The 27291-nt window shown below is 43.1% G+C and overlaps 1 protein-coding gene across 1 annotated transcript in view; it reads left to right on the forward strand.

Moving 5' to 3' along the window:
- Window positions 1-27291, forward strand: part of PHLPP1 (PH domain and leucine rich repeat protein phosphatase 1) — a 171602-nt gene that overhangs the window by 99711 nt on the left and 44600 nt on the right. The window contains exon 4 of the mRNA XM_024580518.4: window positions 5816-5982. Coding sequence (XP_024436286.3) covers window positions 5816-5982 — 167 coding nt within the window. The remainder of the gene's footprint in view (window positions 1-5815; window positions 5983-27291) is intronic.

Here is a 27291-nt window from a genome sequence, read left to right on the forward strand (position 1 = left end):
CTTAGCTAATAAAAATTAATAAACTCTATACTAAATTTATATTTTCCTACCCCTTGCCTTCCCAAAGCATTTTGGGCTGGACGGGGCTTGGGGAGAAACAGTGAAAATGAAAACTCGGTCAGCTGAGGTCAAGAATTTTTTACAGAAGTCTAGTCAACTCCCCAGAGACTATCCCCATAGCCAGGGCATAATTTCCCAAGCCACAGAAGGCCACGCCAGAACAATTAATGACTCATAACGCCAGTTTACGGCAGTCCTTTACTTTATACGAGCAGAATTATTTGTGCTATTTCAGCTGCTTTAACCAAAATTTTCAGAGTGATTTTGCTTAATTTGAACAGGCCATACACATAATAAGGATAAATACTAATTTACTAAAGTGTACTGGGGACAAACATGAGTGTTACTCTGAGCTCTCTGTCACCTGTGAAAGGCGAGTGCCCACTCAGTGAGCATGAAGAACCCTGGGTGTAACGCAGAGCGCAGCCGAGTTGCAAGGGGAGCTGTTAACATGGGAGGCGTGGTGGGGCAGGTTAGAGATAGGACAGATACATTGGTGTGGAAATGCACCTCAGCTAGAGTCAGAGCACAGGCGGTTTTTTAACATAAATGTCCTAAAGTTTGGCACTGAGTAATGTCTGAGCTGAGTGACGTGTTAGAAATGTGTGGAAGCCCTGTAGGTAACCTGAAAAGTTCATTTTTTGTCTTACTTTTGTTTGTACCCTGCAGTGTTCCTTGGGGGGGAACTTTTTTCATAGACGTTTACGAGCCATTTGGAAAAGAAGACAGTCAGCCTGAGCAGGTGGTTGGGATTCATGCTTATTTCACTGTATCTCCCAGCATATGTATGTTCGTGGGAGGAAAAACCCCACTTAATTTACTACCTGTAAATCATCAGCCTTAAAAAAATGTTTGGTTGTTAATTCAGACTACCCCTGACTTCCCCAAGCCAGTCATCTGAACCCAGTCCCTCTGTGTGTAGTTCACCGGTGGTCTGTGGGCTGCTTGGTAGTGTCGGGTGCTGCCTTTGTGCCAGTGAGCTTTCCCTGTGTGCCTGCTCAGCGGCTGGAGCAGTGGCCTGCGCTGCGGTCTGTTCTTGTCTTACAGATTTCTGTTGCTTGCAGCTATAGTCTGCAGACCCTCTCTGGAGTTTTAAGTGAGCATGTTTCATTCACAGTGGCTTGTGTAGTTGGTCAGGGTACCACTTCTGCTTTAGAGACGGAGAAACTGAAGGACAGACGGGTGGAGGGACTTCTCCAGGGCCACCTGGTAGGAAGTGGCAGAGCCGTCTCCACAGAGAGTGCACATTGTTAGGCCTATGCCCTTTCTCCTCTGTGTCAAGCTGCCTGGGCCTCGACTTTGTCTTCCACTTTCTTGATGTTGGGGGATGTAATAAAAATATAGTAGCGTTTGCCAAAAGGACTTTCTATACTAATGTGAGGTCCTTTAGAAGTTCCTTTCTGTAACAGATTTGAGGTGATTTCTACCTGTGCCTATTTCTTTAAATTTCTTGCCAAATTTCTGCAGCCTCCTTTTAAACTTTTCCTGTAACCTTTTAAATTTTAATGAGGTGCTCACCAGGTAGCATCATCAATGCCCGGGTGGACAAGCCGTGTGAGGTGTAGGAGGGGGCCCAGCCCGTGATGTCGAGGAGTGCTGCCCCCATGGGACTTCACCCGTCCCCTTAAGTTCGTTTGTGGTCAGCAGGTAGTCTCCTCTGCTTCTCTCCAGGAGGGCTCCTGCCTTCATCGCTCCCCTGCCTTCGTCGCTCCCCTGTCTTCGTCACTCCCCTGTCTTCATTCCCAAAGCTTAAGCTTGTCCTAAGGGTGCCATCTAATCGTCTTTGCTCTGGTCTGAGGGGTTATGTTGTTATTTTATCGTGGAAGTTAGAGGAGCCTCCCTTCACGTCAGATATGCACTGGGTGTAGGCCCTGACCTGGCAGCCTAGCACTGAGAGCACAGGCTCTTGTTCGAACTTGAGTTCTGCTACTGTTTCCATGTGACCTTGGGTATCCTGTGTGACTCAGTTCAACCTTCATCTTTGAAGTGAGAAGTCCTTTCCACACTGAGTTGTTGTGAAGATTAAGTACTATGTCTAGGGCACTTAGAAGTGAGCCTGTCACAAATGAAGCATCCCCTAGATGTTAGCTTTTATTGCTGTTATTACTACCACTTAAAAAAAAAGCCAGGATAATAAAAGGCTACTTGCTGGGAGGTGCATACCAGTAGCATTCTGATATATTTTTATGGCTTATTTAGGTCTTTCTTATGTTGAGAAGGATCTTAGATTTAATAGGTGCTGTGTAGGTAAGCAGCAGGTAGGTTTTTCACTAGGAATCAAGCCAGTCCTCTTTGTGGGGGAGCCCGTGTGCCCCGGCGGGTCGGGGCGGAAGCACTTCAGCGTTCCCTTTGTTGCAGGGACCAGGCTGGGCAGAGGTACAGCCAGTGGTAGTTTTGTGGCTGCCCGGGCAGCTCACTGCCCACTGCCATCCTCACTTCTTTAACTTCTGCTCTCGCTGTGGATGTTCCCTGGGCTGCCCCGACTCCCACACACTGCTCTTGCTTGTTGTAGCTTTGTTAGTGTGGTTTCCTCCCCGCTGTTGCCAGCGGGAGCAGTGTGTGGTCCAGAATGAGGAAGGGATCAAATGCAACTTGACATTTAATCATGACTTTCAGTTGTCCATAGAGAGTGTTTCGGGTGATGCGTCAGTTGAAATAGAATCTGCCCTCTTTAAAGTCATCTCCACGTGAAAGGATAGCCTGGGTGGGTGGGAGGTGCACCGGTGAGAGGGAGGGGGCGAGGGGTGCCGTGGCCATCCTTCCAGGAGGTTCTTCCTAAGGGCCCTATCGAGTGCTGAGCAAAATAGGCAGATATCCTGCCCTTCGCAGCTTCCAGTCTAGAGACAGGGACTCCTCTCAGAACCTTCCCACACTTCTCACTTGCTCACGTGAAAAGCAGTCTTTACAGTGACCTAAAAGGCTCTGCAGGACCTGCTGCCCACCCTCAGCCTTACCCTCTGCCCTCCTTACAGGTCACTCCCCTTACCGTAACCTCTCCCTGCTGTTTCTCGTGTGGTTTCCCTTTTCTTACTGACATTTTTATTGCAATCAGATTGTTTTTTTCTAATTATACACATACTGCAAAGGATATTACAATTTCCATGTATCAGCCTCCCTAGTTGTCAGCATACTGACATAGTTCCGTCATAGCTTCTATTTTTCTCATGTGGAAATAAACATTACAGATTAAACTCCAGATCTCCTATCCGTTCCTGTTTCCGTTTCCCTCCCTGCCTATCTAGAGGCAGTCATCGTTAACTTGGCACATGGCCAACGGACGTTTATAGCTCTATGGCCATATAACTGTTCATACAGAATATGTGGAGTTGTGTTAAAATGTTTTTCACAAGTGGCAATTTACTGTATGTAACACTCTGCAGCTTGCTTTTTTTTTTTTTTACCAATTCAGGTCAATGTGTATGAATCTCATTTATTCATCCTAACTGCAGCCCTCTCTCTCTCCTGGCTTCAGAACATACACATCCCAGAGAAGGCTCTGATCAGCCCAGCTTGGGTCCCACGCTGGTTTCCCCCGGAGCAGCCTGTGGGTTCAGCAGACGGGGCACTCCGACTGCTCCGGCCTGGGCCGTGGGCGCCAGAGGGCCAGCGGGCTTTGTTTGCGGCTCTCACCAGCTTTCCACGTGTCTGAAGGGTTGTTACAGGAAGGAAGAAGGGGGAAGGGTTTGGAGCAGATACATACGCCTCTTTCCACTCAGGTTTCAAACTTGAGCTCGGACATGGAGCCCTCTGGGAACCCTTTCCAGAGTCCTCGGATCACGCTCCTCGTGCGGCCATCAGGCCCTGAGTCGCCGTGGCCCTCTCTTCTCTCGTGCTCGTCGGAGCAGAGGCCATGTCTGTCTTGAACTGCTGTGCCTCAGGAAGCAGGAGGCCCGGCCCGGCTCTGCATGCTTAACACACGTTTTTAAGTGAAGGGCTTTCCCCAGTGCAGCGCGCAGCCTCATCCCTACGGACAGGTTGCTGCCCGGGAGCTGTGTGTGTCTGGCACATTTGCACTTGCCTTTTGGACCCATTAAATTCAGGCTCTTTCCACATCTTTTGGTTTATTTGGATGATTTGGCTTTGTTGGGGATTTTCTTATCTTTATTTAATAGTGAAAAATCAAGGAAAGATGAAATTGTTACAATGCAAACTCTGACTTCCTTTGTAAAATCTTTCGAGTTGGGCCCTGCCAGGCACTTTTCACCCCATTGTCCCCGGAGCAGCATGTCATCAGGAGAATATGTTTGGTGCAGATTTTTCAAAAAGATTTTACTTATTTATTTTTAGAGAGAAGGGAGGAGGAAAGAGAGGGAGAGAAACATCTGTGTGGCTGCCTCTTGCACACCCCCTACCATGGCCCACAACCCAAGCATGTGCCCTGACTTGGAATCAAACTGGCAACTCTTTGGTTTGCAGGCTGGCACTGAATCCACTGAGCCACACCAGCCAGGGGTGTTTTGTGCAGATTTAATTCTGAATACCTTCTTAGCATCAGGAGAATTTGGACTGCAGTGGGTATAAGATGGGAACCATTCTCTTTGGAAGTAGTCGTGGTGACAATATTAGCAATCGTCATTTATTTAATGCATCTTCTGTGCTGGGCATGTAGACACAGGTATCATCTTGTGATCTTTTGTGCAGACGAGGACACTGGAGCTTGGGCTCTCCAAGTCTTGTCCGCTCCTGAGTGGGGAGCCGGGATGTGACCCACACACTGACACCAGAGTCACACTCCTAAGGACCATGTCCTGCTGCCTTCTGGAATTAGGAGAGAAAGCTGGGGGTTGGCAATAGAAAAGGGCATCAAGTCAATCATAGATAAAGCTTTGGTGAAGATAAAGAGGGAGAATCAACCAGATGCTAGAACAACATTCTCATGGCCTCTGTCCGGAGAGAAGGTGCCAAGCTGTGTGCAGGTGGGGCTGCAGCCTTGCACAGGGGCCTGAGCTGGCGCCCATTGCCCGGGCACTGGGGAGGGCGTTTGAGAACTGCAGGTTTCCCACTGCCTTACTGACTCCAGCAGGCACTGGTCTTTAGCCCTGGGACTCTGGCCATGGGGGCGTCATTTAACCAGGAAGGCTTGGACTATGTGGATAAACATTTAGACATAAAGTAAATTTTACTTAGAATACCTACAAGAAACAAAGCACAGTGAATTTTTAAGCATCTTACTGAACTTTGGGGAGGGGGGTAGACAACCAAGAAGTTTATCACAGGCAAGCAATGGAATCTGATTATATCTGCCATTATCATCAAAGATATGTCCAAGACTGCTGATGGTCCTTTTTTTATTCCACTGTTTTAAATCAAAATATATAAGGACTTTCATAGGTTCAGTGAAGTGTCTATCTCCCCACCCCGTTTTTACTCTAAAGTCTTGTATCATTTAGCTCTGAATTCTCTTATCCTGGATGTTTGAATGTAACTCCTAGGGTTGGAGGTGGCCACTGATGTCACTAAACCTGATAGGATAATCTGTGCTCTTTGTGACTTGTCTTCTATACCAGGTTACTCTAAGTACCTTCCCTGCTGGGACACTGGTTTCTGCTTTTACAGCAGGTACTTGACTCGGTTCTGTACTAAATAAATCAAGTAAATTCTCCAGTGGTTTATATTTGGACTAATACCGCTACTTGAGTAGTGTGTCTTTGTTCCCAAATGCGGCTCCCTTATTTCCATGCATAGAAAGCCATCGCCGGGTAAGTAGATGGAATGGTAATGGAGCTGTGTTTTTGTGCCCCCCCCCCCCCCCCAGGTTGCATCGCAGCGCATTAGCTCAGTGGACCTCTCGTGCTGCAGCCTGGAGCATCTGCCTGCCAACCTCTTCTACAGCCAAGACCTCACTCATCTCAACCTGAAGCAGAACTTCCTGAGGCAAACTCCCAGTCTGCCAGCTGCCAGGGGGCTCAGTGAACTGCAAAGGTGAGCATGCTGCGGTGGCTAATGAGAAAAGGAGTGGTGTCGGCTTCTGTGGTTTCTTGAATATTCTGACTTAAAAAGCCACAGTGTATAACTGTCTCTTTCACAGGGCAAGGTAATACGACTTTATTGGTGAAGACAGTATCAGTTCTTACTCTAAAGTTTTTTCAAGTTTCCTGCCTTTGAAATGAATGATTTATGATGTTCATTAAAAGGATGGATTTGTATAAGAAGAACATTTCTCTTCTTTAATTCTTAACCAATCTACAAATGGGTCATTGAGAAGTTCATGGTGTTTCGTGTGCTACTTCTGAACTACAGGAGTTTGGAATTATTTCTTTAGAAATTTATGAAAGGTCCGGGTTTTTCCATGAAAAGACATTTCCATAGAAATTTAAGAACTAAGGTTTAAATCCATCAACACCATCTAGGTCATCCAGGTAATTAGTGTGTAAATTTCAGGAGTCACGTGTTAAATGAATAGGGTCTACTCCTTTGTCACTAGAGAAAAGGGACTTTATTTCTATGTATCTAAAACAGATGTAAGGATTTACCACATTCATTTCCTTTTGCTTTTTTGTAGCAATGATCAGTTTTGATTCTGTGGTAAATGAAGCTTCTGATGCATATATATTTGTTATAACTATATGAGACTAAACTGCAGAAGAATCTAAAGTAAATAATGAATTGTTCATTTGTTCTAAAATGACTGATCATGATCAGAGATTAAACTATGGAAATTAATCATTATGATTATGTTCATGGTTTTTAACATCCAGGAAGAATAATTCAGTAAGTGTTTAGTATAAAGTTTATGCAGATAGTAGGAAAAGGGAAGAGTATTTTAATGGTCTTTTCTGATAATTGTCAATGTTATTTTGATACTATCCCAAAACCTGACAGGCAATTATTTCTTAAATGTTAGTTCCAACGTGGAATCTAAAACCCGATTAGTGAACATTTAAAATTGTTTTACATTAGGACCATTGGTTTTTCTTGCACTTTGAATGGGTCTTTGCCCATACGTTATGTTTCTGCATTATGTATTGGTCTTTTGGAAAATACTGGCTTGTTGGGTAACACAGATATTTCAAATGTTAACACATTTCATTATGCAATTTCAAGAAATCACAGTTGTTAATATCACCACTTATCTCATCAGAAAAATATTTATGTGTTGGAATGTTGTCAAGCTCATGGTAGAAAAAAAGTTTTCCCAAATTTTAATTTTCCGCTGAAAGCTGGGAGGCTGTCCTTTGGCAACAAACACTGTCAGTTGTTTTTCCTGAATTGACCTCCCTTCACCGTCGAGAAAATGTCTACCAAACATCCAAGTCTACACAACAAATTTGTCAGTTGTCCTTTCAAGTAAAAGTGGTATTCCGTAAGCATAGCGACTTGCTTCGCTCACGGCTGAAGAATCATACAGGCGGTCTCCTTAAATTGACCGTCATACTTGAGTATACTTTATGTGTACGTCCCATTTTCTCACCCAGAAAATAGAGACATGGGCTCACAGGCCGAGATGTACCGCAAATAACTTTCTTGCATCATCAAGAACATTTTTAAGTAAAACTGGCATTACAAGTATTTAAAAATCTTTTTGCTGTTACTATCTGCTAGAGAAGAAGGCAATGACAGTGGGGAAAGTTTGATGCTACATTGGTTAGTTACACGGACAGGCAGAACTCCAGTAAGGATGTGACGGTCAAGCACGTCCTTATTGCTCCCTGAAGCTGACAGTCACGATGCAGGGAAAGCGCGGCAATGTTCTTGAACTTAGGTTCTCCTCTGCCCTCTGCAGTGATGATGATGTTTACTGACACTATGATAATAAAGTCACTGTGAGTTTTTGGCCAAAGGGTCCCATTATGGTCCAGTCTGTTTTTGAGGTTTGAAATCATTTTGAGATATTTCTGTGTGTTTCACTGCAGTATAGGCTTCTGCCTTTCAGTTACAGAGCATCCAGTACTTCTATCTCAGACTATTGAATCATGGTGTTTTAGAACAGAAAAGGGCATGGAATTCATCCCAGCGACTGCCCTCATTTCAGGCATGAGGTGCATGGAGATGTAGTCTGACTCGGGTCCGTGGTTCTCTTCTGGGAGGCAGTTAGGGGAATGGGATTAGGAAGTGGTTTGAAGAGGGTTTCAAGTAAATCCATAATGCTTTTTTCTTTTAAAAAATTAGCAGATGTGAAAGAAATGAATGGCAAAGGACAAAATAATATTTTTAGAAGCTGAATAGTTGGTACTTGGATGATCATTTCTGTTTTCTGTATTTTTCTCTTTGTATATTTCATAATAAACAAAAGGAAAAGCAGCTCTGTCTGGTGTGGCTCAGTAGGTTGGGCACTCTCTCTCAAAGTGAAAGGTTGCCAGTTGATTCCCAGTCAGAGCACATGCCTAGGTTGCTGGTTCAGTCCCAGATCTAGATGCATTTGAGAAATTGACATTTCTCTCTCACATCAATGTTTCCCTCCCTCTCTTTCTTTCTCCCTTCCCCCTCTCTAAAAATAAATTTAAAAAGTCTTTTTTAAAAAATGAATCAAAATGCTTCTGTATTCATGGTGGGGAGTGGGGAATACGATGCTCCCAAAGAGCCAGCGTTTGTGGAGTAAGTAAGTAAATTCCCAGGGGGAGGGTATTTGTGGCTTTGCCTTGTGAGTGCTTCCGGAGCCTCCCAGTTGGTCTCCCACATCTGTTGAATATCTTTTCAACCCATCCTCCTTTCTCCGCTGCTCCCCAGCCCTCAACACACACCCTGTCCACCAGCTGTCGGAGGGAGCACTCCTCTGCTCTCACCGAGAGTCCTGCAGGAGGAGCTTTGGAGAACCGGTGTGTTACTGCCGTTTCCCTACTGCAGGTCATTCTCTGTAGTGTCCTTGCCTACTGTTTTGTTCATTTCTTGGTTTGGTTTTGTTCTATATTTTTAAAAATTTAAACATTTTCCCCATCAAGTTCATATCCTATTATAGATTTAAAAAAAAATTTAATAAGCAAAAAGACGTTTTAAGAATAGGTGTAAAAACTCCAGTCCATCCTTACACCCAACTCCTGATCCCCAGGCTACCAACCACCTTTGAGTCTTTGTGCCGTTTTCCTCTGTCTTCCAACACACTATGTATGTACTACTTTCTGATTTCTTCTCATTTTGGGCATTACACGTCGACTTATCACAATGGAAGATGAGACTTCAACTCTTACATATGTCACCCCCTTCTGCCCACCCCATGTGCACGAACTGCTCCTTCCCCCGTGCTCAGTGTACAGGCACCGATTTTCGGTTACGTCGGCGTTGAGGGTTGACATTCTTTGAGCACCGAACTGAGATTCACGGCGAAGGCACTTCAGTGTAGTGGCCACATTTTCTTTCCTCCGCTGTTTCTGTTCCTCATGTGTGCGCTTCCCTTTCTCTCTGGTGTCCCTAAGCTTTCTGACAGGGCCCTGCCACTCTCCTCGGCACCTTTCTCTGTGGTGCGCCCTCCCCTGGAGCTGCAGCCAGCGCCCTTCCTGCTCCGCCGGCCTCTGTGCAGCTGCTGTGCCCTGGGATCACCGTTGTCATTCTCCTTGCCTGGACCCCTACTTTTCCTGTATCTTGTGGCTTCTTTTCTTGGTTTACTTCCTCTTTTTAATGGAATGTCTTCTACGATCTTCCCGAGAAAAGGGATGTGGGAGCAAATTTACTGGAAACGTATCTGAAAATAGTTTGCCTTTCACACTTGATTGAAAATGTGGCCATCTTCTAGATAGGAAAGCATGTTGAAGCCAGTGCACCATTGTTTCCTGGTTTCTACAGTTGTCACAAAAAAGTACTATAGGTAACTTGTGTTTTTCGTCCTCTCTCTTTCCTTTAACCCCCGAAGATTTCAGGATCATCTCTTTATGGCACTCCTTATTTCAGCCACTGTGAGGAATACTTGATCTGGAAAAACTGTCCTTCAGGTCTGGGACACTTTCTCATGATGTGTTTTGGTGACTTCCGTCCCCTTGGTTTTCTCCTGTCTTCCTCTGAATTCCTGTTAGGTGAGATGTCCTTGTGGTCCTCTGATTCTCTGATTCTCCTGTCCCTCTGTCTTAATGCCCTCCTTACTCCTTTGCAGGTTTTCTCTACTTTGTCTTAACCTTCCTGAATTTCTGCTGTCTCTATTTTTCTATAGTCTTTCTGGTTTCAATTTGTATGCATTTTCATAGCATTTTCTTCTTTTTTGTGTGGGGACATTTTTTTTCTCTTTCTGGGGACATTTATTTATTTCTGTACTTACTCACTTTCTTCTTGCATTATCTTGGTTCTCCACAACTCTGCCCCCTTCTCCCCCCCCCCCCCAGTTTAGTTTTATGTTAGAAATTTGAGTTAACTGCTTGGTGATCATTTGCTCTGTTCCTGTTTACTGGTGAGTACTGAAAGTGAATTAGGCTTCTCTGCCACACAGCTTCATTGTGAGGGCTGTCAGGGGCGAACCTTGTGGTTTCATTGGGAACCTTCCAAAGACAGTATCTGTGGATCTTTTCCCTAGGGCGTGTCATTTTACTGGAGAGGAATCCTTTGGTCTTCTGCCTGGGCAGTGCATGCCAGGATTCAGTGAGTTGAACAGGGAAGAGAGCTGGAATCTCAGGACTTAGTGTGTGGCTTCCTGTTTGATCCCTGTGTTTGCAGAACAGTGTTTTCTACAATACTTGATGTTCCTGAGCCCGGAATTCTCTGGTTCAACTTCTTCTAGGGAATACACTGTCTCCTTTCAGAACTGGGGAGAGGATACTGGTCTAACACCTCCTTGTATAACCTTCTGACAGTCTTTTGTAGAAGTATAATAGAAACATAGAGAAGGCACAAGTTTGGGTTTACAAAGAGAACATATCAACTTAACCAGTACCTGCATTGACATAGAATATTACTGCAACAGTGGTTTGCGTTTTGTTTCCGTTGCTTTAAACGTGGGGGCCACGTTTAAACGTTGCGATAAGCCGTGGGGACTTGTTATGTGGGGGCCAAGCATCGGTGAAGCGGCTGTTGTACTGTTGCTTCACTGGAAAAACTTTGGAAAACGTTGGAAAAACTTTGCTTTACCCTCTTTCTCTCTCACCACATACTACTATGAGATTTTTGTCGCCCATCCCTATTATCCAGGAAAGATTTTCTTGCTAAGTTTTTCAGAGCAATAAGTGCACAGGTGTATATGAGCATGCACCAATACACACACACACACACACACATTTAATGCTAGGAATCGAAAATCTGTATTTGGAAAACTCATACTTCAAAAAGCATTAATGTCGTTTTTTAGGTTCATACAGTTAGTGTGTAGTTTTGAGAACATGCCATTTATCTAATTGCTTATTTTGATTAGCATTTTTAAGGGATTAGTGCTGATCTCTTGTATGTTTCACAGGGCAGGGAACATGCTAGAGCGTTCCCGAAGGTCATTTATTTTTATGTTTTTATCTAAGTCTCGAGGAATGAATATTTAGATTACAGTGTTAGGACAAATACCCAGGGAGATTTTCCTCTTGACCGCATGTCCCCTCACTTTTTCTTCCTTTTGCAAATTCTCACTTTGCACGAATGAGCTGTTTTCCCAGAACATCTGAGTTGGTGTTTGCAGCGCAGGTCAGCGGTCTCGGAGGGAGAACGGCGTTCTTGGAGCCGCTGCTGTTTGTTTTCCCTGGACTGGCAGTGAGCTCTTAAGTTAGTTTTCAAAATAGAGGAGAGGCCGCATCAGTAACTTTTAGGAGTTTTAATGAGCTCTTTCCTGATTATGTCACTAGTAATTACAATGCATTACTTACCTCTCTTGTATTAGTAGTTCACTGTATTAACTATATCTCCATTTAGATGACCCAGATAGTATTGGTACTTTTGCCATGGAGAACTATTTTAAATAAAGCTTTCTTTGTCAAGGCAATGAAGACAACCATTTTTTGCTGGTTTAAATTCAAGGAATATAACTGTCCTTTCATGTCTCAAATGTATTGTTTTTAACACTGTATCAAAGCAGTGTGACGTGTACTAAATTATATCAGTGTTTAAACATTGTGCCGTACTGACAAATTTAACGCTCTTAAATCGATCGTTTATTAAAGCATCATGGGTGGCAACGATTGCATTCAAGTTTCGAGAGTCTGTAAGGCTTCGAGACCAGAGTTCTTTCGTGGTGGCACCAGCGCAGTGTGTGCAGAGAGCAGTGTAGGGGGCCGACGCAGAAGCAGTGTTTGATGGTAATAATCTGTATGTCTGCCTTCCTGGGTGCTTTGTTCATGGTGTCTGGCAAGTTCGCCCCTTAAGCTGAAGTTAAATGTCTTCATTTTAGTTACTTTTAATTTACTCATCACGTCTACCTGCCACTTTTAGAGATAAGCCTATATTTTAATAAATCTTTGACAAATTGATGATAATTAAAATTACACACACTTAAATTGCTTAATTCTGTGTGTTGGAAATTATGAAGTAATTACCATCAGAAACCGGTTTTGTTTCCGTTGCGTTGATGACTGGTGTTTTCATCCATTAAGGCAGGAAGTGAACCTGCCTTGTCCAGCTGCTGCTGTTGTAAGGGAACTGGTGTCCAGAAGCAAAGCCAGCTCAGCTAGGGGGGCCCAGCAAGCCCCAGGGATGCAGTTATTTTTGTAATAGGAAGAATACTAACTTTAAGTAGAAATTGATACTTCAAACTACTTGATAAATCATGTGTCTAGAATTATTAATGTGCTTTTTCCATGGCAATAAAAAAAGAAAAGTAGAACATACCACCAACTTTTTTTTTTTTTTTTTTTACGTTCTCCTCTGGATACTGAATTTTGTTGTTGCTTTGTTATTATTGTCCCATCACAGTTTCAAATTTTATGCAATAGTTTAAAAAGAACCAGTTTTAATTAGGGTATAATGCTATTCCTAGGAATAGCAGTGTTGCCTCAACTTTTAAATATTTGAGGCTACATTTAATTTTTGAGTTACAAAAATTACACCGAGTTACAGTGTCGAGACTATAGGAAATAGTTAATTTCATTTAGCCTGTCACCTCCGTTGCGTAACTGTCTTCTGTATGTTACTGTATAGAGGGTAGAAACCTGTTCTCTCTCAGAGGGAGGACCTGTTGCCAGGTCTTGGCAAATGACAGAACTGTGCATGGATGGTGGTGGGGAGTGTGTTTTCCAGCTCTGTTAAGTACACCCCACGTCTTTGCAAAAGGTACTGTGTTTGTAGCAACTTGTAGAAGGAAGTGAGACTGGTAATTTATTACTACATTTCTCTTTGGTTGAAACTAAAAGTGAGAAGGCAGCATAGTGAGATGATTCAGAAAACATGACAGAGGAAAAGATTCGTAAGGAAGGATTTCAAGTTGGAAAGAAGGCATTAGCTGAAAAAAAACCTGCAGGTCTGTTTGCCAGTCTCTAAACATACTTCACGCTCACTTTGCATGGAAGGTGCCGCTTCTGACTTTTCATCTGCCAAGCCCAGGCTCCACCTGGTGAGTCCTACCCGCCCTTCAGAGCATGTTTGTAATGACTTGTTTCTTGAAGCTTTTAGTTATTTCAACTCCATGTGACCTTTTTCTGTTCTGAATTGTTAGCTTTCTTTGTACTTAATGAATATTTGTTGAATTGAATTGCCGGCTTTTTTCACCACTAATGATAATCAAAAGAATGTGATCCATTTAGAAGAGAGCAGCATCCAAAAATGCTTTGAACAGTGGAACCATTTCATATATTTAGTATCGAGGTGACTATTTTAAGGGGACAGTAGTCATTTAGAATGATTGCTGATCAATTGCATTATGTGTCACGGGCACTCAGATCAATTTCAAGGAATTTAGGAGTAAGTGTGTGATTGTGTCTTACAGGCTATGGTACAAAATACGTGGGATGTAACCTAAAATAAGGTAAAGTTTACCTTTTGACCAAGGAGAGAGAGAATTAAACACTTAGAGGAAAGAAGTGATTTGAGCTCTGATTAGATGTGAAATTTGTTTTAGCTGAAAAGAATGAGGGAGATGCGGAGGGGCGTGGAGCTTTCAGATGGGAGGAGAGTAGGAGGGAAGGAATGAGGTTGAGTTGGGTGTGCTAGTATGTGGGTGTGGCAGAATGAAAGTTATGAAGAAATGAGTCCTGAGAAACTCATAATTATGCCTGGCATTTATTAAGTACCTTTCTTCTTAGAAAGCTTGATTTTTTTACATTTTAATCCCCCTGGAGTGGAAAACGAATGACCTTATTTCCTACTCTGTTCTCTAGGGGATCGGCGTTCCAGAGCTGCAGTTACTTATGTTAATTACTTATCCTAACCAAAAGTTCACATTTCCAGGTTTTTATAGAAATAGAGATTCTAATCTTTGTTTTTATCAGTAATTCCTGAAAACTCTCTTTAAATGGAAATAGTGATGCAGCATTAACATACTAATCAGGACTAGCAGGCTGAAATGTTTTTGCAGCTCATGTGTCGGACTTACACTGCAGTAGTTAGAATAATTTCAGCATCTTTGAAATGCTCTGCCATAGAAAAAATTACAAGCAGATGAGAGCAGCCAACTGCTGAAGCGGGTGTGTACGCCCAGGTGTGAAAGAAGAAACCCGCAGCCCAAGCGCTGCTCGTGGGTAGCGAGAACCTTGGGAAGGGACGTCCACTGCTGGGGGCGGGGGCGCTTGCCGACTGTTGGAGGGATTTCGTGGACTGGATGAAATGCCCTTCTTTCACAGTTAACCCTCCCCACACTGGAAGTCCCTTTCTTACACAGCTTTGCTTTCAGATGGAGTTTTGATCCTCTGGGGAAGCTTTCCATTTCACACAATTTCCATTTTCCTTCCCTGAGCGTTTGATCAAAGGAAAGCCTTTGCTTGGTGCTTGGGGCAATGAGATTGTGTAGCCTTTGGTCCTCTCCTCGGGGGCTGCTAACCTCATTTCTGGCAATAATAGCCTATTTTCTTCTTCCCTGTACAGTGCATTTAGAAGGGGGTGCTCAGAAAGAGACAAAAGGTTTATTTATCAGCCAGACTGTACTAAATTACAGTTGCCCTGTTGACTTCTTGGGGTCCTTTAAGCTGTTCTTTAACATTTTTGTTCCTCTTAAATAAGTGGGGGGGTGATCTTCAGAAGCTTTGGCTTGGTTCCAGTGAGGTTATTGTATTCTGGCCAGTTCCATTTTTCTGTTTGTTTTAGTTGAGCTCTTGCTGTACTCTCTAAGCTTTAACTTAACTGCAAAAGTTTAATGCTAAACCTAGTATTTGTACATATTTGCTGTTCTGTGTGGTAACCAGCGTTTCTCTCTGTGCAGGTCTTAGGGGCGGTGGTAAGCAGAAGTGTGCAGTGAGAGGGCCAGTGGATGCTTATTTGGGGGTTGTGGACAGCACAGTGTCATCACAACTTGGAACTTGGGAGCGTGGTGAACACCATTGGTGATGACTTCTGAAGTAACTCTTTGGTTGCCAGTGTGGAAAGCAGTAATGCTCCTCTCTCCCCCTTTCTCTTCTGCCGCAGGTCAAACACAGCTAACTCTGCCGCTCCTTCTGGCAATTACATGTGTGACTTCTGAAAATTAAAGGCCCACAAGGCTTTCTGTGCTTCCTAGGAGTGCCTGTCATTTTGATGTCACTCACCATGCTCTCCACAGTAACCGAGCTTTGAGCGGGAGGAGTCCCATGCCTGTTGTCATTTCCCATGGGTGGGCTGGGACCGTGGTGCTCGAGCTGGCTGGCTCTCTGGCTGACCTCTAAAGTAGGGCACACCCATCCCTCCCTGGTGATGTCTTTGGGACAGACAATTAACGAGAGAACCTGAGGGAACTCTGACTTTCCAAATAGTTGTTCTTAAAGTTTTCTGTCAGAATGCACACTTCCACCCCACCTAGAGAGGGATGTGTGCACATCTGTGCACACATGTGCATGCGTGTGTAGGAGATGCAGCAAGGGAAGGGGAGGTGGTGTTTGATTTATGGGATCTGCAAATCCGAGCATCCTAGGAAAGATGATTTCACTCCCCACATTTGGAAATTTTCGCAGGTAAAGAGCAGTGTCTTCATCTGGAATTTAAAGTGCTCTGTGACTAGTTTTTAAACATCCTTTACAACCACAGGAGTTCTTTGCTTAACAATATAGTTTGGTTGCTGTTTCCCAATTGCACGAGTTTTTGCCCTCCAGATCCATGTGTCTGACAATATGACTCATGAAATGCTTGCATCCTAATTACCTGCAGTGTTTTGGAAACAGGGGCACTTGGTTTTCACCCTAGACCTGCTGAGTCAGAACCTCTGGTGGTAAGGCCCAGGGATCTGCATTTTTAACTGCATGCTCAAGTTTGAAAAACAGCCACGCCACCCTGTGCTCTTTGAATGCCTTCCATCTCGTCTAAGCCCCATCTGCTTGTTGAACTCTGTTCATATCCCTTAGATAAAAGTGAGTTTTCTCTTCTGGAAGCACTCATGGTATTTTTTTTCCAGTATGTTTCATCTTCTGCTTTGTATTATAGCAGCTTTGCTCCCAAACTATTTCAAGTTCTGGGAGGGTGGAAACCATGCCAAGTTCATATTTGCATGCTTCACACACCTTTGTGCACAACGAGAAGATAGAAAATCTTCGGTGAATGAATGGTTCAGTCCTAGGATCAGACTTCTGATATTCCTAGTAACGTTTTGGGTGTTGAACATTTTCTGTTTAACTACCGGATTAGCCTAGTCTATTCATAGGATGAGCTTAAGCTATTAAGGCACATTTTCATGACATCATTCTTCTCCCTGACATTAGCTTATGTTCACTTTCCCCTTTGATAATCTAATATCCTTGATAGAGATGTTGTCCGGTTTTCATTTTTATATGTCCTGTATGACTCAACTGGGATTTTAACAGGTATATTGTATATATCTTCTCTGCATTGAAAAGAAGTGGAAATAATGACCTTTCTTCTTTCTTTTATAGAAATCTACTTTTTTACATTTTTGTTATTCTACTGGTGTGGTGGTTAGTATTAAACATCTCTTGAGTAGTATTGCAATGAAATTGGCCAACTATGGCAGATCTTTCGGTGAGAAAATGTTAAAATTGTACTCATGGATAGAGTAAAGAATCCATTTTCATAAGAGAGATAGGTTTGACTGTAACATGGTAACACATTTCTTACTTGTCTTTTTGAGCATTATATTGCCAGTTTATCAAAGACTCGGAAAATGACAGATTTACGGCGACTGTGAGTCCTTGTTTTCATGAATCAGTGAGGGGTTACTGCGGTCTCCAGTGACCGCTGTTTGCACTTCATTGCTCTTGTGATTTGGAGTGGCTTTCTATATGGTGTATTGGGTTGGCCAAAAAGTCCATTTATTTTTTTCCATAAAATAATATGCATTTTTCTTTTCACCAGTAACTGTATTGACTTGGATATTTTGAGTATGTCAGCTGTTTCCCGCGTGGTAGAACGTTGATTGTTCTCAACTATGTCTCGATTCAATCACTGTCAACTTCAACTGGTCTCCCTGACCACGGAGCACCATCCAGTGAGAAATCTCTAGCACGAAACTTCGCAAACCACTTTTGATGCATTTAATCAGTCTCAGCACCCTCTCCGTACACTGCACAAAGTTTTTTGTGTTTTACTTGCATTTTTACCTTTCTTGAAATAATAAAGCATAATATGCTGAAATAATATGTTGCGTATTTCTTCTCTCTTCAGTATTAAAAGGGGTACACTGATTTTGATAAGTTTTTTTTTAAACGAACCCTGATATGACAGCTGTTCCCATACAGTCTAACAAAATTGTTTTGAATGACGTTAAAGAAAAGTAAATGGTACTAGAGCCATCTTACAGGAAAAAACGAACGAACTTTTTGGCCAGCCCAATACTTACTTGATTCAGAGGAACCTGCCCCTGCACCGCCTTCCCCTCCCCTGCAGGACTGTTGTGTCCAGAGGGCTAATTTAGCTTCCGGTCTGGCACAAGTAGGGAACCAATAAGTGCCTCCTGTTTGAATTATTTTAAACGAAAGATAAAGATAAAATGTTCTTTCTTTAGGGAATGCTTTCATTTGCCTTTACAGCAATATGTCCATTGTAATTACTGCCAAGACTGAATATTCTCAATTTCCTTGATTATTATTTTGGAAAAATTATGTTTATCAGTTGTAGCTTCAGTATACTTATTCTGCTTTTTAACATCTGCAGCAATTAAGAAAATTTTGCTCAAATCCTTTTGTGGCTGTAAAATTTCATTTCATCCAAGTAAAATATGCATGTATTTATTTTTGTTTCCTTAGTCATATGAGAAGGTTTTATGCTTATTTTACTTGTATGGAGTCATGTATGGTGGTTAGGCTTAAGATGGGATGGTTTCTGTTTATATTGGCGCCAGCGTTGAGAAGCTGGTCATGTGCCACATTAGCATTTGTGTGGGCTGAACCTCCCAGAAGACCCTGGCAGGTGCTTGGTGGGAACGAGGCTGGTGGACTGCTCGGGCCTTGGAACAGAACGGCACACATGAGTTCCTGTGGATCTCATTTCAGAAGTCGTAAAGGGGCAGCGGGAGAAAATGCTGAACCCAGAAACAGAGAAGTCGGCGAGGAGAGTTCAGTCCCAGGGCAGTGCCGTTCGGGCGTGTGGAGAGCATTGTGAGAGCTGAAAGGAGTTGAGTCATGCTTCTGAGGCGTAGGTGTTCCCAGCAGTTCTGAAGCAGACCCAGGCACTGAAATGTTTCTCATGCCGCCGCAACCGCAGCCTCATCCAAGAGGAGCACAGGGCAAGAGATAGTCTTTTTTCCTTCTGCATCCACGAGAGAGAGCCTTTTAAGTCTTGTGCAAGTCGTTTTGCTTACTTACGTAACTGTTACAGCACATACACGTTGCCCTATATCATACCTGGACTGGGGCAAACTATTAAAACATGCTGTGGGACTAAGGTCCCAGGCCAGTAAAGTTCCACACAAAAGGAAATCAGAATTTGAGGAGTGCGTGGAAGATAAATCCAGCAAGTTACTGATGCCTCTTTCATTCACTCACTTAACTGAGGTTTCTTGAGAGTAAGTGCATTTGATACACATTTTTAAAAGTACTTTGATACCCATCTGAAGATTTGTCTTTCTAAAGATAAAAAGCATTACTTTGTCAAACTAATCATTTTATTAAAGCACTTTACCGGTTCAAAACCACAAAGTGGGCTCCTAGGAAGAACAAAAACACAGGCACTGGATTTAATAAATTGTCTTGGGAAAAAAGGAAAGAGAGACAAAAAGTAAATGTAACTTGTTTTTGCCCAAACTTTTTTCTTTGTCTCATTTATTTGAACAGCACCAAGTTTTCTCTGTTTGTTCTCTCTTCCACCAGTGTATGAGATTTATTGAAAGTGAATGGATTTTGTAAAGGATACTTTATGTAATAAATGGTGTTGGCATGATTAGCTACCAGGAAAAAAAATGATTAGACCTCTACTTAACATTCTACGTAAAAGTAAATGTCAAGTGAAATAAAGATCTAAATGTAAAAACTAAAATACATAAATATTAGGAGGAAATACAAGAGAACATTTGTACTACTTTGAGATGGAATAAGAAGACCTTCTCAAGCAAGGTGAAAACATAGACTCCATAAAGAAAAAAATTGCCAAATTTGAGCAAATAAAAGTTAGTTTGTGGCAAAACCCACTTCTGACTATGGGGAAAACGAAACAGCAAGCTGGGAGAGTCATGTGCCACATGCAGCGGAGGACCCTGCATGCGGCACACGGCGTTTATTTGGAAGAAGACGAACGTCACTGAGAAAGACCCGTTGAAAAGAGCCGAGGCCTGCCACCGTTCAGTCAGATGGGCAGCCATGGAAAGGGGACTAACCGTAATGCTCGGGAAGGTGGGGTGGGAAGAATTTCCTCTCCTGCATTTCTGCAGCTTTTCGGTAATTTCAAAGCGTGTATTAAAATTTAAATTGTACATGCTCTTGGATCAGTGGGTTATACTCTTAGAAATACAGGTTCACAATCCCTTATCCCAAGCTCTTGAGACCATTTGTGTTTCAGAATTCAGAGATTTATACATTATTGAAGACAGTATGGTTGCCTGTACTGTATGTTTTATATGACACCCCCAGCAGGGTTTGGGACAGCACTCCGTAAGCAAACACATTCATATTTCTAAAGAGAAAAAGTGAATATTTACATCAGGCCAGCTTTTGCCACCATATGAATCAATGAAAGATCTTTGAATTTTCAGAGCCTGTTGTTGGGTTTCAGAATTATGGGTAAGGCATCGGCTACCCATAAATTGCAAAAAGAAATCATTGCTGCACAGACAGATATGCTGAATTATTTCTCACAGCAGAAAAACTGGGAGTACTCCTGATGTCAGTGTGGAAGAACGGAATAAATTGTGCTACATTTGTATTCCGTGTATTATGCAGCTGTCAAAAGAGTGAGTTAGATTTTTATGTCCTGACTCAGAAAGATGAGTTGTTGGTATTAAATGAGAAAACAAGTTATAGAAGAAAAGTGTGTGGGTGTGATCCCCCTCAAAAAATAGGGAGGGAGGTTATCTCTATTTATGCATGTATATGTTTTAGAAGGAGGAAAAGCTTGGGAAGGATGCACATACCATGCTCTTGTCACTGGTTATCTCGGGGCGGGAGGGATTTGGAAGGAAGCTGGAGAGACTGCCCACATTTTCTTTATATGCTTCTATAGTTTGGCTCATTAGAATGAGGGTGTGATGTTTTGGTAATCAAATGAAAGCAGTCTTCCTCTTCAAAGTTAACACTGTGAGTATCACTGAGCACGGAGGGCCTGGCAATACCCCGCTAGGGTGCGGCCACTCCGAACCCTCATTAGGGAGCCTGCTCTTCCGAGTTAATGGAAAGCAGAGGGCTGAGCTAGGCTCACAGCTCCAGCAGGTCCTTCAGTCCTTAATATCGAAGCCTGATGATTTCCAAAGTGTATCAGCATGTCCCCTACAGCGAAGGAAAAACAACATGGCTGTTACTGTGAAACAGAAATCCAGTCACCCTGGGAATCCTTTTTTATTTGACCCACTTGGAGTGAATGATAATTCCAGAAAATAACACTGATTTTTTTCTCTGACTCATGGAGTAAAACAAGTATGGCTTCCTCTTCATGAGTGTGATGTCTAACACTCATTTTAAGCACACTTGAAATGTGTTTTGAAAAGAACTACTTCCATGATACTGTTACTTTGTTTTACTAGTATGTCCTTAGTTCCTGAAAAGAAAATTACTAAAGATTTAGATGGATCTAAAAGCCAGTTAGTATTACGTTTCCAGATAATCATGCTATATTTCCTTAGTTTTGTGTCCTAGATATATACAGGTAAATATAGCCATTCCCTTTAGCTCAAGAGGCAGTAAGCACTTTGTACGTAAATTTTTGAGTGTGGGTAGACGGAGTGGATACACGCTGAGAAAGGAGACAAGATTAAGCACTTCTGTGATCCTGATAAAAGTAGCGCAGGCCCGAGGGGGAGGTGTGTGAGAATTGGCAGCCTTTGTGCGTTTGCTTATTTTTCTTAAATCTGGTATCACAGAACCTTTGCCTTTTCTCTGCTGCCCTGCAAAACATGGCTCCTCTTCGTTTTCTAAGTAGTTTTTTTCTTTAAAGCCAGAATGAAATATGCTTGTAGAGCTGTGGTTGATCAGTTTAAGGGAAAAAAATTATATATATCAAGATATATATATATATATCTTCCCAATAAAGATAAGTAAACCAGGCAGGTGCATCAATGTGCTGCATTTTAACCTTTCGATTTAACATGAGAATTAAACACTCTTCCCTTTTGTAGTGTTAAATAATTTGCTCAAGGGAGTAGCTTGGAATATCATCCCTGGAAATTGAGTGGCTGAAGGGGGCAAGTGCATTTAAAGCTAAGTGAAGAGTATGAAGTTCATTGGCGTGGTACGGGGTACTGCTGTCTAGCTCCACAGGGAAGCTCGACAAGTGCTCGGCAGCACGGGGGATGCTCCGTTCCCTCAGTGGCACTTTACGGTGTGTGCTGTGTTCCTGCTCTGCTGTCAATTATTGTTGGCTGTGAAGTTGGGGAAAGAAAGGAAACGGTAAGAACATTATAGATCAAAGCCCTGGATAGTTTAGCGCACCTCGTGTCTAGATACAGAATCATGGTTACTGTACTTTTGGTTTATAATATCAGGGCAGGAAGAAACGCACGGGAAAGAAACGTCAGCCATTTGGCGGAGCAGTGATTCCATCGGCTCTGTGCTGCATCCTCGTCTGCACCTGTGGCCTTCTGTCCCCTCAGCCCCCACCCTTTGTGAATAATCTTGCGCTTGGTTGCGTGCCCCTTAGGATCCCTAATTGTGAACATACTCAATTAGAGTTCTCTGTCGGTGTGGATTACCAAGTGTGTTTACTCGATTGTACTTTTCTGTGGCACTTGGTGTTAAAAACGGAAGTGTGCCGTAGAACTTTGGATTTTGTCAGAACGGAGTTCTAAAGGTACGCACAGTGCCCGCTGCCGTTTGCTCGTACGCTACTGTAATCCTGCCGTGTAACTGCATTTTAGGAAAAGATCACTCTTTATTAGACTCTGGCTAAATGTTACCTTGACTTCTTTTCCCCACTCGGGGCTCTATTACAGAACAAAGGCACACGGGTTACATCTTTTTCCTTAAAGCACTTTGCTTTCTCTGGAAGGTGCAGTCAGTCTTCTCAGGCTGTTGGGGGTCTGGGAGCACCGGGCCCTGCCTGAGCGGGTGTGAGTGTGCGAGTGTGTGTGTGCCCGGTGCTCAAAACATCCATCGTCCTCCGTCACGGGGGGTGCCACTCTGTAGCGGGAAAGAGGGGTGTAAGGAGTACTTTCCAGACACTGCTCTGAGCCACTCTTTGACCTTGGAATTACTAGTGATAGATACCTGTTTACATTAACCTCTTTAATAAGATGGAATAAAGGAAGAGCAGGCAAGAAAGGCAGTAGATTCAGGTTGTATGCGGTAGTCACCCAGTTTCTCTGAGCCTGGTTTTTTAATCTGTTAGCTTGGGACGTGAAGGAAGATGACTTCAGAGGCCCCGTCGAGTCTCACGTCTGATCACCCTGAGACGTGAGGACGGTACACACCCACTTCAAGTGACCCAGCCTTGGTGCTGGGGGCGCATATACATGTGTGACAGGTGTTTTTTCAAAAACAAGCCGCGGTGTCTTGTTCTTTTAGTTTCTAAAGCATCGGAAAGAACCATCCCTTGTTATTGCTAAACTGACCACTGGAGCTATTGCAGTCATCACTGAGATAATTTTCAGTAATCTTAAATTTGGTGATACCCTGATTCTCCTCCGCCTGCCTACATTGAACAGCTATGAGGAAATAGCTGTAGCCCAAGTGAATATAATGTAACTTCATTTTAAGGTTTTAGTTTTAAGTATTAACAACTAATATTAGTTAAAATATTTTAAGGTATTTCACCAAATATGTATTTTTTGAAGCGGTCCGGTTCTACTTTAGAATCTGGGTCCGTGCCCATTTGATCTGGCTCACCTGTTTGCACTGACAGAGCTAAAAGTCTGTTCCTTTTTTAGGAGATGTGAGGATTTCTGGTCTTTTCTTCCCTGAGCATGTTCTCACCTTGCTTTCTCCTCTGCATTCTTCTGGAAGGAAGGTTAAGGGAGGAAAGTCATCCACTCCCCCTTTGCCTCTCTAATGTCGCTTCCAACTCAAACTTTGCCTCCAGGTGTCTGTTTCATCCACTTTAAGCCCTGAGGGAAGTAGAGTCTAGGAAGACCTTCCCTCTTATCTTCCTCTGAATTGGCAGGTGCCTGTCATCTGACTGCTTTCCATATCTATTAAGGAAAAAGTGGGACTCTAAGGAGGCTAAGGGTTAGAGTTTCCAAAACAGCTGACTTAATGTGTTCTGATCAAGAACTTGAGTTCTCAAGAAACAGTAATGCTTTGTTTGCTAAACAAGTCTGCTGAACACTGTGTTCTTTTCTGGAAAGAGTTTGGGGGATGGGCTGCACAGGAAGGAATACGAGGGAGGTAGGGAATGTGGTGAGGAGTGAGAGGAATTTAAGATACCACTTTTAATCAGAGTCAGCTCTTAAAATGTACAAGTCTAGGGCAGGAGTATAAATGGAGGCCCCATACCATATATCTAAATATTTAAGTCATAATCAAGCTAACAAACTGTGAAATAAAATGCAGTCTCTCCTCCTACCTTGAAAAATACACTTTTTTGATGACTTGTGTGGAGGGGGAGAAACTCTTCTACCCTCAAGGTTGTTACAGCTGGTCTGATCAAACAGAAATGAGGCAGAGTAGCAAGAGAAAATAACCAACTGTAACACACACCTATGTGTGGGGACCCCGTGTGCTCGAGAGTTTCGGAGAAAGAGAAAAATAGGCCCACGCGACATCCTGAGCTGGGGGCGAGGTGCGATGAGTGGGGCTTCAAACGGTCATCGCAGGATGAGGAGAAGGGCAGATGCTTAGCAAGTCAGCGTGTCCTGTTCGACTGACAGGTCAAAAGATGTTGTCACTGATACTTTCATTATGAGCACAGCCTCTAACTCAGGTTCTTCCAGGTAGTTACGGAAGGTCAGAGCAATCTGCATAACTCAGAGACACATTTCAGGTGACTTGTCCCCAAACCCCACATCTCCAAAGCATAGATTCAATTTAAAGTCCTCAGATCCCTTGGGATTCCGCACTGGCTATGGCAGCATGGGGAGAGCTGACCCAGGGGCTCGAATCTCTTCTCTTCCTGTCTCTAGCTCCTTCACCCTGCTGGGGTGTGGGGTGCAGCTCTGTCCACTCCTGGGGTCTTTACTGCAGGATGTGCTCAGGGAAGAGGCCCGCTGCAGCCCTGAAAACAGATTTGGTGTCATCTGGGTCGGGAATTCCAGGGTCCTGCTCACTGTTAGCATGGAGAGAATGCGTCTCCAATGGAAATGCAATGGAAGCCATGTAATTAAAAATTTTCTGGTAGCCACATTCAAAAAAGTAAGAAAAAAGCAGGTGAAATCGATTTTAATAATAATTTACTTCAATATATGAAAATGATCGGTTCTAAGAACTTAGAGTTTACATTGCTTTTGTACTAAGTCTTTGAAATTCAGTGTGTGTTTTCTATTTAGAGAACATCCCAGTTTGGACTAGCCCCACTGCAGGTAAGCAGTGGCCCCCTAATGCTCACAGTACCCTGCTGGGCGGTAGGGGAAGGGGCTCAGACTCCTGGTCCTGTAAGGGTGCTTGGCCCCTGGGGCTGCGGGCAGCTCTCCTCACCGGAGGGCCTGGTCCTGCTTTTGTCCTTGAGTTGCTGCAAAGAATAATTACCTGTCTTTACACTGAAAGCTGGTGGCCACTTTAAAGTACCAAAGATACATACATTAAACTAATGGAAAATACTTGGTAAGGGTTTGCTTTTTTTTTCCCCCTCTCCCATTTAAGCTTGTCAACTGCCTTTTACTCATTCAACCCACTACTGCTTTCCTTTGTTCTCAGGAGCGGTGTGGTCCTAGAAATCTCTTTGCATAGATGAATATATCTTTTCCCCTGTTGTTGACAGATACTTTTCCGAAAGTCCGTGCTTCCATTTCCCATCTGGAGGAATTACTGGAAAGTCTTTGTACTTGTAGACATAAGAAACATCCAAACCTGGAGAGAATTTCTGTAAGAGTTTATTTGAGCCAAATCGATGGCATTGCCGGGAAGCAAAGATCTCAGATGCTCTGGAGAAGAACAGTTTGCAGTTTCTTTTGTGCAGAAGGAGGGAGTGGAAGGCAGATAACATGACGGTGGGGGAGAGGAAGGTCGGGCTTGGACTACAGGACAGTCAGCAGTATCCTGTGCTCTCCCGAGGCTGGCGAGGCTTCCGAGGGGTCTGAAAAATGGGCATGTCAGCGGTGTGCCAACCCAGAGGGTCGCCAGCAGTGGGCAGGGCTTGCTGAAGGCGGAGATAGACCTTTACTGAAGAAGTTCCATGCCTGGGGCATGAGCACCCACTGTGACCTGCCCAGTCAGGAATTTGTGATCAGACGACCCTGTGAGGTTACTTCCCATAGAACTCCTTCTTCGTCCACACACTGTATTGTGGTGGATAATGCCTAGTGGCGTCCCTTCCGTAAGCAACCTTTTTTAAAGTGCGGTTTAGTTGCATGCGTATTTCAACACTGTGACCAGTCCTACCAGATGAGGAGACATGCCTAGAAAGTAGGAGACTCTCTTCGTTTGGACTGTAACAGCATCTATTTCAGGATAGAGCTGCCAGATTTAAAGAGGAAAAAACCCAGTTAAACTTGAATTTCAGAAAAACCACAAATGAAATATTTTTTAAGTGTGTCATGTACAATATTTGGGATGTACTTATACAAAAAAATTATTTGTTGTTTATTGGAAATTCAAATTTAACTGGATGTCCTATCTTATATCTGGTCACCCTACTTTAGAACTCCTCTACCTTCTCCAAAATTGAGGACCCTAAGCAGCTTTTAAGTAGCAAATCTATTTATATTTACTGTATCAGAAATTTAAATGGAGAAATAGTTTAATATATATTAATTCATTTAGAAAAAAATAACCCATTCTTATTAATATAAATATATTTATATAAAGCAGCTACTTTCTAAAACAAAACATAGGGAGAAGAGTGTCGTTGTTTTGTATTTCCACGAATCTCTCATGTCTGGCGTGTTAGAAGGTGGGGGGCTTCTATGTCTGCCTCAGCATCCTGTCAGGCGTGCGTGTCACAACGGCGGGTTCTGCCTGAAGCTCGCCGCTGGACACTCCGATGAAAGCGACAGTGAGAAGGGCAAAGGACGTCCTAGTGTTGTTCCAGAAATCAGTTCGGACTTGGGAATCTCCCATAAAGTTTTCGGGGACCTCTTCTGGGGCCCCCCGATAGTGCTTTGAGAACCCCTCCCCTCGGAATAACAGCCCTTGTCGCTCTAACTAGTGGTGTGTAGAGCGTAGACGGAGTTGAGGATAAGCATTCTCTGTTTCAGGAAGGCCTAATGAATCGAATTGTAAAATATGAAACAAACTAAAAAAGTGACTATCCAGGTTAAGCAGTAATTCTTAGGGTTCTTTTTCTTTAAAATACTATTAGGTCTGTACTCTGCTGTCTAAGAAAGTGGCCATTCCAAAAAGTCAAGGTAACACTTTCAACCTGTAAAATAGGCACTTAACAGCTTTCTGTTTAGAATAAACTATGTAGCTATTGACAACAAAGCTTAATACTTTTTATTATAGAATTTAACAGGTCATGTGACAGTTTCTTTACAATGCTGGTTGGATTGAATTAGATTTATTTTTAAGATTATGTCTCTTCTAGGCATAGCATGTGCTGCCTAGTGTTTGGGCACGGGCAGTTTTTAAAATAATTAGCACAAGGCAATAACTCGTC

Source organism: Desmodus rotundus, chromosome 10 (genome assembly GCF_022682495.2).
Source record: "Desmodus rotundus isolate HL8 chromosome 10, HLdesRot8A.1, whole genome shotgun sequence".
NCBI lineage: Eukaryota > Metazoa > Chordata > Mammalia > Chiroptera > Phyllostomidae > Desmodus > Desmodus rotundus.